A 14,041-nucleotide genomic window follows, 5' to 3' on the forward strand; every position below is an offset into this window, starting at 1 on the left:
AATGGTTCTAACTTGTATTTGTTTGAAAATGGTTTTCTAACCTTTTTCAGTCAAAAATGACTCTCACACATTTACAATAAAAGAAAGCTTGAAATACATTTAGACAGGCTGAAAACAGGTTAGCTTTATGCTAGTACCCACTTTGTTTCATATAGTAATATGAGAGTACCAGTATGAAGTGCACTATTCTCCTTTCCTGTTTAACTTTGACCTGCTGCAGTATTTTACAGCAGAACAATGTGGACTAAACAGATGTGCAGATGATGGCCACGTTTAACTGGCTTTGTTATCAGCTAACCCCTACAGTGTCCCAGCACAGCAGAGACGGACGTCTCTCTGATTACCTGCAGCACTGAGGCTGCTCGGTTGTCTTTGTGAGTGTGTGAATAAATACAAAGAAGCTGACTTCATGAAAAGAAGAACTGTTTCCAATTTAATGTACTACCTGGATTATCTTCATTGAAATACTCGTCGAAACATTCATCACAACATCATATTCATACCGCGAGTCTTAGAAGCAGCAACATTGTAGCTGTGGGAAAAGTCCAACATCATGAGGCCAAATTCAAATGTTTTTGTTTACAGCGAAACACTTGATTTTCTGGGACTGTTTGGGGCAATCAGCTGGGGGACCAAAAATTAAGGACACATAGTGATTAACTGTGTTGTGTAGAAACCTGTAAGGCAGGGGTCTCAAACTGAAGTGAGCTGTGGACCACTGTGGTCTCATTGGACGGCCACTTTAGTGTTTTGGGAGTACAAAACAAACAAACAAGGAAACACAAACAAATATTACTGAAAGTGTTTTGTTTGTTTGTTTAAATTTCAAATGTTGCATAAGAAGATAAAACTGACTCTTCACTAACTGAAGCCTTTGGTCCTCTCTGCCCGTGCAGACACGTGGCACACTTCAAGGGCCAAACTGCATCATATTTCTTCACGTCAATATACGGGCCGCAAATGGCCCCCGGGCCGCGAGTTTGAGACCCCTGCTGTAAGACATTCTTCTTTATTTTCTACAGTGACTCCACAAAGCCTTATGTCAGTGACAATAACAAACACAATAACCGATCAGTGTCAAAGTGCAGAGTGATGCTGTACACAGAGCAGCGGACTCATGGATAAGGGCGGAGCTCCCCGGCAGCGGTGGTCAGGCGCTGTTCGTCACTGTTGGGATGCACGGTGAAGCTGCTGTGGCGGCTGCCCCAGTCATAGCAGTCAGAGGAAAGGCTGTCAGAGAAAATATGGCAGTCAGGACCAAGGCTGTGAAAAAAGCTTCAGGTTTTCTGTGTTTTGGTTGTTGTGAAACTGTCAGGTCAGCTCTTCTCCATCGTAATCAGACCCATTGTTCTTCAGAGGCTTGTACAACTTTAATGGAGCAAATATTGTATATTTAGACACAGGCAAAGGCACACAGCTGACTGTTTAAAGTCAGGGTTCAAGTTATACACTTTATGGACAAATGCACTGGGCCAGCTCCATAATGCACCTACAGGAGCCGCTCCGTCACAGAGACCTGTGCCAGCAAGCTCCCGATGTTAGTGTCAGAGGAGATCTGGAGCTGTCCAGTAAGGAAATCCTAAAAGGTTGATTCTGTTCATCTGAACGTTTCAGTGGGAGAAACGTTTCTTCACTCATCCAGGTGACTTCCTCAGTCGTTTCATTACACCCACTGAAAACACTACATCCAGATGAATGGAGTCGACCTTCACTATCTCCACCATTACACCTGCCTCATCGTCATTCAGAGGGACAGCCATAAATGAAGCAGTCTAACAATCAGGTCTTAATGGTAGTCCTGTCTGAAGCTATATGCGGGTCATGGTGAACTGGAGCCTGTCCCAGTTGTCTGTTGCAGGGCTACCACAGAGAGACAGACAACCATTCACACTCACATTCATACCTGTGGGCAATTTAGAATCACCAGTTAACCCAGCCACAGGCATCCACAAGTACCAGTGACAGTGACATTGTAAAGTCAGAAATGATGTTCACACCTCGCTGAGGCGTTCTGGGGAGGAATGCTCCACGCCAAGTCGTCATCGCTGTCATAGCGACGAGGATTGTCAAAGAAATATCCTCTGGAGGAGAGAACGTGGTTAGGGATTCCCGTGGTGCTCTGTTGGACCAAATATATCAGAGCGTCAGTCAAACAGTGATGGCCTATCGTTAACTTTTAAATTAAGAGACAAAAACTTAAATAAATATCATGCCAACTGTAAGAACCTGCAGGAGTACTGACCCGATCCTGAGGCGGCCGTCTCACCCTGAAGAAGAACACAACCAGTGAGGTGGGCAGCAGCTCCCACACAAACAGGATCACCCCAAATACAATGTAACCGGCGTCTCCAAGAGAGGACCGCAAGTCTGCCTGAGGACGCACACACACAGGTCAGAGGCAACAAAAACACAGCTTTCCAAACCTGCTGACGTGTAGTGGCACACTGGTCTGTGCATGTTTTCGACACACACAGCGGGAAACGTGCGCAGAGCACACAACATGGCACATTCAGTTTTGTTGACCGTCTGGTCTCACACTCCTACAGTGAGGGACGGGCCCATGGTATACCCAGGTCAGGTCAGGTATGGGTTTGATTGAATAAACACGTGTGGAGATCAGGTCGGCTTCATGCAGGACCTCTGCAATGAGTACTACCCCAGTCCTAGTTACATGATAGTGAAATAAGAAGCCGGCTCCTGTTTACAGCTGGATGAAGGTCTAACCTGGTCGGAGACGTTGTACCAGTCATAGTCAAAGGAGTTGATGGTCTCGATGTCAGCGAGGGCAAGCACCACCAGGTTGTAACAGGCTCTTGATGCGTATAACAACACCACCGTGATGCCGATCAGGGTCACCTGACACACGGACGTTCCCTACACACAGAGACATTTAATCTGTTTATTCAAACAATTTTGTGCAGCATGATCTCTCATTCCTCATAGTTTAGCACATGTTGTAAATGAAAGGAGACTCTACCTTTGACTCCAGGTAGATGTTGGCCAGTGACATCTTGGCCACCTTGTAGAGGCAGACGGACAGCGAGATGGCGCAGAGTACGAACAAGCTGTCGTTAACGGTCACCCTCACCAGAACGATGGTCTTCACGTCAGCAGCAGTCATCTTGACCATCAGGGCGCAGATCAGATTAACCACCAGAAAAATGAGACTGACGCAAAGGAAGACCAGGTACAGAGGAAGTCTGGGAGAGGGGAGACAGCACTGTGGATTCTGGAAAAGCTAGGAAAATACCAACTCCACTTCCTGCTTTGACAACCTTCTTCAATTTCACAAGTTAGTCAAGTTACCTGTACTTCAGTAGTGCTGGTGCGTACTTAGACTTTGCCTTAAAGTAAACCTGTGAGGAAGAAGCAGAGAGAGGCAGAGACTGATTATTCGAACGGGCTGCTCGCACCTCTGAGAGGTAATCTGATGGACACATTTAGTCCAACAACCGGGCCTCCTCAATGACTGCTGGCCAGTCAGAACTCTGTTCTCCTTTTGTTAATGCAGGATCCAGGCTCTAGGTCAGGGGTGGGCAATCTCAGTCCACGAGGGCCGGTGTCCCTGCAGGTTTTAGATGTGTCCTCGAACAAACACAGCTGATTTAAATGGCTAAATTACCTTCTCAGGGGCCGTTTATCAATGCCCAAGTACGCGAGTACGTACTGGCGTGCTCGGTGAGTACGTACTCGCCGAGAACGCACGGGAGTACGTACCCGCCGAGAACGCGAGCACGGACTCGTGATTTGTACAATTGGAACACCAGCGTACGTGATGATGTCACAGGTCCGGAGTTTTTACTGCCGTCCCCTCTTAATGTAACTGTGAGTAACATGTTATAAAGCTTAACTTTAATCACAGCCAAACCGATTTACTCAGGAACAAATAAAACACTGAAATAAACCAAACATTAACATTTAGAAGTGATCTAAGTGACTTATATATCATTGTTAACCTCAGTAGTGAAACCTCTATTAATAAAAATAGTCTACATGTACATACGTGTACATACCTTAATAAAAACAAGCAGGTGAGATGTTAGAACGCTTTTATTTCTATTCTAGTGGACACTCAATACTATAGACAGCTGCTGGGGTTTCTTTAACCTGAGTAGTGAGAAGACCGCGAGCGGGCGGGGAGGGGGGAGGGGGGGGGGGGGGGGGGGGGGCGATGTGCCGGGAGTCCGCTGTTGAGTTTTGGACGAAATGCATTCTGGGATATTTAGCTGTCCCAAGTCTACACCGATGCATGCTCGATAAAATGGGCGGATCGAGAACACATCCGGGACTTTTTCGCGTTCTCGGCGTGATGCGTACTTCGAATTGGAACAGTACTTGGTCTCCGACTGATGACGTATCACGAGTACACGAGAACGCAAGTACGCACAAGTACGCATATTGATAAACGCCCAACATGTCTTGAAGTTCTCCAGAGGCCTGGTAATGAACTAATAATGTGATTCAGGTGTGCTGACCCAAGGTGAGATCTAAAACCTGCAGGGACACCAGCCCTCGTGGACTGAGATTGCCCACCCCTGCTCTAGGTCTATTCAAATGAATACCTATCAGTTGGATCTTCCAGAGAAGCATACTCAGGGATGCTTTACCTCCACGACCAGGAAGCAGGAAAAGCTTTATTTTGTCAGATTATCAGCTCATAAATGAAACAGCACTTCTTTATGTCATTCAAAAATGAAACTCACGTATAATATAAGCTTATTAACTTCACTGCCAACGAGCACGATCAGCAGTTTCCCCCCAAAAGCTCCAGGTTTCACTGCCTACGGCTGAACAATGAGTCACAAGTTAATCTCAGTCAAATGCACTTGGATCACTTCTAAAACAACAACTGGACATTTAAAGCACACCGACTTTTGTCTGAGCTTCACTCTGTCCACACAGCTTCATCTGTCTCTGTCATGTGTTCAGCATGCAAGCATTACAAACTGTGTGTGCTGCCTCAGAGCCTGCAGCAGCTCATCTCATTGATTTGTTCCTGAAGGTACCCGCATTAAGGAAATAAGACACTGTAGTAAAATAACCTGTGTCATCTTTCTCACAGACAAGCGCTGCTGGTTAATGAGTCTCCTCTCGTGTGAAAAGAAAACACTCTCTGTTTCCTGGTCTAGTTGAGCAGCTGCTGTTGATGAATATGAGTGAAGAGGCAGCTGCACTCATCAGAGCTGATCAGTGACAGATGTCATGACAGTAAACAGTGTTAGCTGTTATATGAAGGCAGCAAGTACAGAAAAGTCCAAATGTGGTTTGAAGCTTTGTTTGCCTGACAAAACCACCCCAAACACTGTATATAAAAGATGGAAGTTGGTAATGTTGCTATTCAGGAAACCTCAGTGTTAGCTCTACTTTTACTATTTGCAGTTATTAACTAATACTAGTAAGATGCTGATATCAGGAGTGCAGGTAAAACACACATACATACTAATCAGTACTAAGTACCAGACACTTTCACTTCCTAAAACTGAAATACAAACTTGTTGGACTTCAAAAAGCTCCAGAACCGCAAGCTCAGTCAGCGAGGGTGACTGTACTGGCTACAGCTCTATGTGCTATTGGGCATCCACCTACAAACTGAAGCATCCTAACATCAAACCTTTATGCAGTATAAAGGAAACTGTCCACAGAGGCCAAAGCTACCGGGCTGTAAACATGTTCCTGGCACACTGACTCACTTTTAGCGTCAGCCTCAAGTGGCCGTTTCAAGAACTGCAGTTTGTTGTACTTCAACAAACTGTCAACAGAACCCCCCACTGTTATTCAGACTGGCTTTTACTATGCCACTGTCTGCCACCGGGACTAGTGAAGGTGGGAACCTGCTTATTTAATCATTCATGTTCTTACCATCAGGGGCCACAGATGGCAGCACATCAACAATAAATGAAAGGATACCTCAGATTTGTTGCAGATTAACCCCGTACTGCCTGCGTGGACTAAAGCCTGCCAGAGTCTGAATCCTGTTAGCCGTTCCCAGAGCCACCGGTCTCTGCTATGACAGTAACAGCAGCAGAAGCCCGCTCACCTGTGCACAGTAGAGGTTCATGAGACTGAGTGTGAAGAACTGCAGGCAGACGGGGAAGCAGTACAGAAGCCAGAAGGCAAAGGGTCCAAGTGCATTGGCAGTCACACAGTCTCTGAAATAGAAGGAGAAGAGAAGGGCGCGCAGGGCGGCCCACAGCAGACACAGGAACAGGAAGGCCGTCTGGTAGCTGAAGCGCTTGTGCCGGTACCGCAGCACCAACCAAAGCTGGGCATAGATGAAGGCAAAGAGCAGTGAGTAGAAGACGGTGTAGGCGATGGTCAGACCCAGCTTCACATAGGGGGGAATGGCTGGTGTGATGGTTGGAGGGGGAGGTAGGTGGGAGGTGTTACCGGCATTCTGCTGCTGCTCTTGTGCCGGGTCCATCGCCCCCCCATTCATCTCCTCTGTGTGCCAGTAGCAGAGGGAGGGAGGGAGGGATGCAGTGGGTGCTAAAGATGGAGCAGCACGCTTCCTCCTCAGGGTGAAATAAAAAGGAGAAGCCTCTCTGTGCTAGTCAGATGAATCCTGCGTGTCCATCCATCCATTCTCATCCAGGGATGCCGTCTGACTCACAGTGAAGAGAAGAAGAACACAGAGAGACACCTCCCCTCTTTTTGCCGGTGCCTGGTAGTACACTATTGGTAGTCGTTGGTCACATGACGCTGCTGTGCACCAGGTGATTGGCTTAGCAGGAGGAGGGATGCTGCAGGGAGGAAACTGGAGAGATGGATCTGGAAGGAGAGAGGGGTAAGCTGGAATCCGTGGTCCCCCCCCCCCCACACACACACACACACCCACCCCGACCAACTGTGTCACAGCAGCGTCACACAGACAGACTGATGCTGGTTTAGAGTGTTACACCCATGTCTGTATAAAGAAATGAGGGAATGATGGACTAAATCAGTGTGCACGTAGATGAATGAGGTATCCATGTATTACCCGACTGACACTGTAATGCAGACTTTATTTTAATAAAATGAATATCACATCTCTTTTGTTGTTAATAACTGATTTTTAAAAAAAGAAAAAAGAAATCAAAGCATGCTTTAATAAAAAAAACAGTTGAATGTGGGATTTGACTAACGTGCTTATTTTCATGTGACTCTCTGAACAGTATAGCAGACTTACAGTTTTAAGAACTCTCTAATTGCACTTTTTATAACCTTACTATAACCTTAGTTACTAAGTGTTATAATAAACTGTGAATATAAATGGTCTCCATTTTTTTTAAAGCGTAATAGGTCACAATGTTTCAGTTGTGTGATGGATTGGATGGATTGATATGGTCCATGCACTGCACACTCACAGAAATGCTGGTTTGATTAACATTCAAACAACCCTGAGTAAGAACAGCAGCCAGCAGGCATTCATCATGACAGCAGTCGTAGTCATGGTGGTCTATGAAGACACTGTGCTTGGCCACATTTACACATCCAGGAGTATCAAAAACGACAAATGTAACAAAAAGGGAACAAAGAAGGCTACAATAAACTGAATGCGTGTGATGTAACATTTTAACATGGTTACAGTAGAATGAATTCAAAAGCTGAGGCTGAAACCTTTAAAGGTATCTGCAGAGATCCAGCAGGATCCTGTGAACTGTAAATTCATATTTACATCACTGATCATGACAGCATGAATCCAGATACAGATGTGATCATTTCCTTTGTCTCAGGCTGCTCTGTGGTTTTAATAAACGGTATCGACTTTGATATCAGTCTAGGCCTAATGCAGACCTCCTCCTCCTCCTCATGTCTTTGCAAAATTTTCTTGTGTGCTGTTACATAACAGGCAGGTTGTTAGATAACAGGAGGCGCTGTGAAGCTGGTCTCACCTCACCACACTGACGACAAGCCAGGCTCCTCCCACAGCTCTATTTTTATTCACTGCTGTAAGGCGATGGACTTGAAGAAATAGTAGAATTACCCCAAATATCCGACTCTTTTACATTGTGCTTTGGCCTTTTTAGCACAATCCCATCAGCTCACATTCTGTCAGTAACATACTCCACGCTCTTTGTTGCTTCTATTATATTACAGCGTCTGTCTGTCTGTCTGTCAGCAGTGTTTTCTACTGTTCGCCAACAGTCGGTCCCTGATTGAGCTTTATTTTATTTTAATTTTATTTTAAGTTATTACAAACTAGACAGACATGACTGGGAGAAAGAAAGTTAGAGAAAGAAAAACAGAGGGGAAGAGGGACAGAGAGAAAAGACACTAAAAATCAGCTGGATCACCTGTTGGAAGAAAAAAAAAGAAAACCAGCAAAAGAGAACGACACAGTAGAGAGACCACAGCAACAACCTAGAAAAGTACAAGTAACAGTAAATAATAAATATTGAATGTTACTGAGCAGCACGGAAGATCGACAACACACGATGTGCTTTGAGGCAGCAGCCAAGGACGACAATGTGTGTCTGTGAACACGCGTGTGTACACCTGTGTATTCAAAAGGTTTCTCCATGTAACTATCTGCTAGAGCAGCGGTCCCCAACCCACCGGGCCGGGCCGTGAGTCATTTGGTAGCAGGACGTGAGAGTTGAGGCTCGGGTGTGAAATTTATGGTTTCTGGGGGTTTTATCGTTTTTACCATTAACTCGGTTTCCCTGGGTCTTTTCCCGTGTGTTATGAATAAATCTTCTTTTTTTGGTACCGGTACTGGTTTTATTTTGTTGTATTTATCTGCGACACCTTAAAGGCCGGTCCGTGAAAATATTGTCAGGTATAAGCCGGTCCGTGGTGCAAAAAAATGTTGGGGACCGCTGCACTAGAGGGTGTGGGGAGCCATAGCCCCGTCCCCCAGGAAGGACATGAAGCAGGCATGGAGGAGATCCAGGCCCCAGCCATCCAGAGGCCACAGGAGAAGCCACAGGGGGCTGTGGTAACATACCTGCAGGCCCTGCCAGCAGCCAGCCATGCCAGTGCGGACCGAGTCCCGGGCCCAGAGGTCCGAGGGCCCCCCAACCCCCAGAAGGAGCCCGACCGAGCCATGAGTGCCAGGCCCCGTCAAGCCACCGGGAGTAAGCCAGTACATACCTGAGCACCCAGCCCCAGACACTGAAAACATGCCTTATACCCCCAGGTCCAGGTGCCATCGTTCCCATAGGGGCAATCAGACCGGGGTCCACAGCAGTAGCACCGCCAACCCCCGTGGAGCCCGGGGCGGCTCACCTGACCCCACCAGAGAGGAAACCACACCTACCCCATCATCCAATCACCTCCCAGACTACATAAGACAATAGACACCCAGGTTGAGTTCATTCACCACCTTTCCTATAGCTCTGCCCCACCTGCAGAATGAAGTCCTGGAGAGCAGAGAACTTCTGCAAGGATGTAACAGCATCCCCGCCAGTTGAAGACACCCCCAATTCCACCGATGCACCAGGGGACCCCTGAGAGCCCCAGCCGGTTCTGGGGGGTCACCCAGAAGGAGCCCGACCGAGCACCCTGGGGGGTCACCCCCAGAACCCCAAGCCCACCCCGGACCCACCCAGGGGCAGCTAGGCTACCAGGCCAGTAACCCACATCCGCCAGCACAGACCCTCCCCCAGCCCTGCTGCATGCAGCCATCAGGAAAACACCATCCAAGAGCCAGTACAGTATTAAGAGGGGGGTAAAATGGAGAGAATGTTGTCTCTGGGAGTTCAGCTGATTTAGAGCGGCAAGGTATGGTGGTCGTGTTCCGGTTAAAGAACACGGAGGCAGCTTCCAAGTTCGGTTGATTTATTCAGCTGTGGTCTGTAGTAATGATACATAAAGCAACTATCAGTACAGCACGTGTCAAACATTCAACACGCACAAACATAATTCTAGCAAAGAGATTCAACACTCACGTTGATACGTGTCTGCAGGCTGCATGTTGTCTTTCCCTCTCCTTTTGCTTGCCATTCCCTCAGGTACACAGACTGCAGGCTGGTGTCAATTTGGGGATCTCCAGTTAATTAGAGGAAGGAGGCTTTGATTGGACAACCCAGGAGTGCACACCTTGATAAGGAGACTCACCTGTGGCTGGGTGTTTTCTCTTCCTTGCTTAGAGTTGTTTGGCACATGTGTAAAGTGCCTCTGGTGTATTTCTTTTGTTTGACGGTTGTGGTGGGAGTAAAGTGGACCCCATACACCTACTCACGTAGAATCTTTTCTGTTAGAAACATTAGGTAAGTAGATTGTTGGCACCCATGTAATTTTCACCTGATGTCAGTGGCGACTCCAGTGCCATTGCTTGACTGTCTAGTAATTTTGGAAGGGTTACACTGTCAAGAAACTGATCAGTTTCATTTTTAGATGGGTTTATTTGTGGTGAGTATTAATAGTTATTAATAATATTTAATAAGAAGTTATTAATAATTTCATTTAATTCTATTGTATTCATTTTTGTACTTATAAAACTAAATACAAGTTATTCTGATGTGCCACCACTTTGCTGAGGTCTGGAAAACAACCCAAACGGTCACCCTTCATATAAGAGAAAAGTGCTATGACCTGGAAACTGTTGGAACACCAGCGTCAATGTGAACTGTCCGACGCAGTTTCAAATTACTGTGCACTGAGAAAATCAATGCCTTCAAGCACCACTGAAGTGTGCAGGTACTTCATAAACAAGCCAAGTTCCTTCTGCAGGTTTATGGACACAAAGGTTGAGCTGTTTGGCCCCAACAACAACAGGTATGTTTGGATGAGTAGACACTGTACGGTCTGTCAAACATGGTGGTGGTAGCATCATGCTCTGGAGCTGTTTTGCTGCCAGTGATAATGGTACACTGGAGAAAGTGGATGGAATAATGATGCAAAGTAATTATTAGAAACCCCCAAATTTCCATGGCATGATGCCCCAGATGAGTAGACCACGACTATAGCTGCACATTCAGCACTTGACTGGTAATCTGGCTTATTGGGCCTTTGCCCAGTGGGCTGATGCAACTGTGGGCCAATAGAATGTTTTCTTTGTCAATACAATTATGCAGGCTATGGACTGACTCAGTGCCCGCCCGCCTTACAAACACAGACAGCAGTTCATTTGTTCATTTTCATTACTGACACTGGATTGCTCAATCAAATCTCTCACAACCAGCCGCTCACCCACCATCCCAGTGTGCTCGTGCACCTCGCAGAGCAGATTTTAGTGTGGAAGCCCTCGCAGTCGCAGGACGCTGCTGTTGCATTAGCCATGAAGAGTCCCAACAACAGAGTGATGGAGGAAAATACAGTGGAACCCCAGCTTACGAAGACCCCATTTAACGAAAAATTCAAGTTACGAAGGCACTTAACGGCAATATTTCTGCCCGTGGTACGACAAAATGCCCGCGTAACGAAATAGATAAAAAATAAAATTTAAAAAAAATTACATTCCATAATGTTACGTACACGTATGCATGCATGCATGCATACGCATGCTTTCTTCAACCTCCGCCACCTCCTCCTCCACCAAGAACGTCGTCTTCAGCCAGCATCGCCTCACTCAAAAGGCAATGGAAAAAGGTGCTTCGACTTACGAAAGACCCTCTGGAACAAATTAATTGCGTAAGTCGGGGTTCCACTGTATAATGAACATGATGACAAAACAGTTGGAGGGACGTCATTAAAAGAGAGAGGGCTGCTTTGATCATGAGCCACTCCACTAAGGTGTAGTTTTTACTGTCACATGCTGGACTGCTGTGAAACTAAAACAACGATGACTGCACCAACTTGGCTAAAAAGACAAATTGCTTCAATATCAATAATCAAAAGTATTGAAATATATACATATGTATGAACATGATAGAAAATGGCTAATATAGCTTATACCTAACCCCCTCCTCTACTAATTTCAGGGTGAATGCACACTGCACTTAATGATCCCAAGTAGACTTCAGGTTATCTGAGCACACACACAGACACTCTCACTGCAGATTTAGGTTTAGTTTACATGTATTGTGGCTTTGCTGGGGAAGCAGTACATGCCTCTTACATGTATTACACACCTGTTATTTTCACTTACATGACAGTGTTCACAGAGCAGCTTTAGTTGAGGAAGAGTTGGAGTTTTGTGCTCCATCGTGTGTTACGGTTAAGTTGCATATGTACTTGAACTAAGTCCAAATGAACTGTGCCAGGGGCACCTCTTCAGGGAACTGTTTGCTTAACCATGTCCGGGGATGTTTAAGTACACACAGTCACTAAACTGGGACTCTGGTGTTACTTTAGTGCCTCTATTCTGAGCGCACGTAAAAAAATTTGCAAGCACAAATGTTGCGTGTTGAGGAGAAAATTATTTTGAGCAAAATAAAAGTTTAATTTGAGCGAACAGAATTTATTTCTGCATGCAAGAAATGTATTTCAGTGTTTGTAATTATCCATATACACATACAATAACAGCCCCTCTGCTGTGTGTGCTCACAGACATCTGCAGACCTGCTCTCAGTGCCGTTCACGGTCACAACATCTCTGCTCCCTGCGCTCCACTCTCCGTACACCGTTATAAGTGTGCTACAAAACCAACCAATCACAGACTTGGATACAAAAAATTCTGATTGGCTGCTACGGTCTCCAATCAGCTCGATAGCTACTGTAGCCAAACCCAGGCAATAATCCCAGAATGCATTTCGTCCGAAACTCAAACGAGGCAGTTGCAGAGGAACGCGGAGTTTAAAATATTACTCTTTCTGGATCACAAAATAAACTTTTTTCAGGCTGGAAAGTTGCTGTGTAAACATAGGACTCTACTGTTATTGTCTCTTTGAGCAAATAACACAACTTGCTGAGTGCTGCAGTCTGTCCACAAAGTTTAAAATCCTTCTACCTACCTACATGGTTTGTAAAAAAACAGAAATGAGTCCAGAAACCAATAAGGTTGCCGGTTCGAGCCCCGGCTTGGACAGTCTCGGTCGTTGTGTCCTTGGGCAAGACACTTCACCCGTTGCCTACTGGTGGTGGTCAGAGGGCCCGGTGGCGCCAGTGTCCGGCAGCCTCGCCTCTGTCAGTGCGCCCCAGGGCAGCTGTGGCTACAATGTAGCTTGCCATCACCAGTGTGTGAATGTGTGAATGACTGATTGTGTAAAGCGCTTTGGGGTCCTTAGGGACTAAGTAAAGCGCTATAGAAATACAGGCCATTTACCATAAGCGACAATTGCTACTTCCATCCTTTATATACAGGGTTTGTAAGGAAAATTAACTTATATGAGAGAGTAAAGAGACCCTATGCCAGTGATGAAAGCAGCACGCTGTAGTGACGTCATCACAAGCGTCATTCCCTCACAGGCCCTGGAACACCTCAGGTAGCTGCACACCTGACTCCCTGCTGACCCCAGCAGCACAAATCAGCTCCATCATCTTCTCGGTTTCCGGAACAAGTCCGATTGTGGTTGTATGAAGTTACAGACTGCGCTCAGTAGATGGCAGTGATGCATGGGACCAACGGAGCACTGTGTAACAAACTGTGTAACAAACTTGTATTTTACAGACACAAGTTCAACTTAGAAAACGCGTCACATGTAAAGGCTAAAAGCAAAAAAGGATGGCGCACATTTCTACAGCTGTCCCTCACTCAGTTTTTTAAACAATTATCTTTTAAACAGTAGCTTCAATAAAATAAAATGTTCTAACTTTACTTCACGTTATTTTGAAAAAGTCGCCGGAAGTTGTGCGGTCGTCACTCCCATCGCTCTCCATCCATCCATCCGTGCGCCCGTCCTCCCGCCGGTGTCACTCCGCCGCTGCGCTCAGCTCGTGGGTCGGTGGGAATCCTCAGGTGAAGATGAAGGAGATGAAGGCCGTGTCGCGGATCTGCTGGTGGCTCTGCTGGTACTTGGCAGGTCTGGGTGCTGTGACTCGGGCTCTGAAGCTGGAGGAGCTGTTTGAGTTTGGAGAAGAAGCCGGAGACCTGCAGCTGCCACCCGGCTCCGACTCCACGGCCGAGCTGCCTCTGAAAGGGTCACTGGTGTACTTGGAGGAAGAATACGGCACAGTTTATGTGAGTGTCATATCCAGAGGATGATGATGATGATGTGTTAAAGTTTCTTCGTAAAAAGAA

General features: G+C 46.3%; 2 protein-coding genes across 2 annotated transcripts in view; one reads left to right on the forward strand and one right to left on the reverse strand.

The window, feature by feature from the left end:
* Positions 1–95: 95 nt before the first annotated feature.
* Positions 96–6,692, reverse strand: gpr137bb (G protein-coupled receptor 137Bb). The gene is made up of 7 exons (XM_063475603.1): positions 6,038–6,692; positions 3,307–3,356; positions 2,978–3,200; positions 2,725–2,874; positions 2,243–2,371; positions 1,998–2,119; positions 96–1,230 (listed from the first exon to the last, which is right to left on the reverse strand). The coding sequence occupies exons 1-7, from the start codon at positions 6,434–6,436 to the stop codon at positions 1,116–1,118; spliced, it is 1,188 nt and encodes a 395-aa protein (XP_063331673.1). The 5' UTR covers positions 6,437–6,692; the 3' UTR covers positions 96–1,115.
* Positions 6,693–13,632: 6,940 nt separating this feature from the next.
* The window catches only part of LOC134628833 (nidogen-1-like), a 38,558-nt gene continuing 38,149 nt past the window's right edge, over positions 13,633–14,041 (forward strand). The window contains exon 1 of the mRNA XM_063475605.1: positions 13,633–13,981. Coding sequence (XP_063331675.1) covers positions 13,766–13,981 — 216 coding nt within the window. The 5' untranslated portion in view covers positions 13,633–13,765. The remainder of the gene's footprint in view (positions 13,982–14,041) is intronic.

This window comes from Pelmatolapia mariae, linkage group LG6, assembly GCF_036321145.2.
Source record: "Pelmatolapia mariae isolate MD_Pm_ZW linkage group LG6, Pm_UMD_F_2, whole genome shotgun sequence".
Lineage (NCBI taxonomy): Eukaryota > Metazoa > Chordata > Actinopteri > Cichliformes > Cichlidae > Pelmatolapia > Pelmatolapia mariae.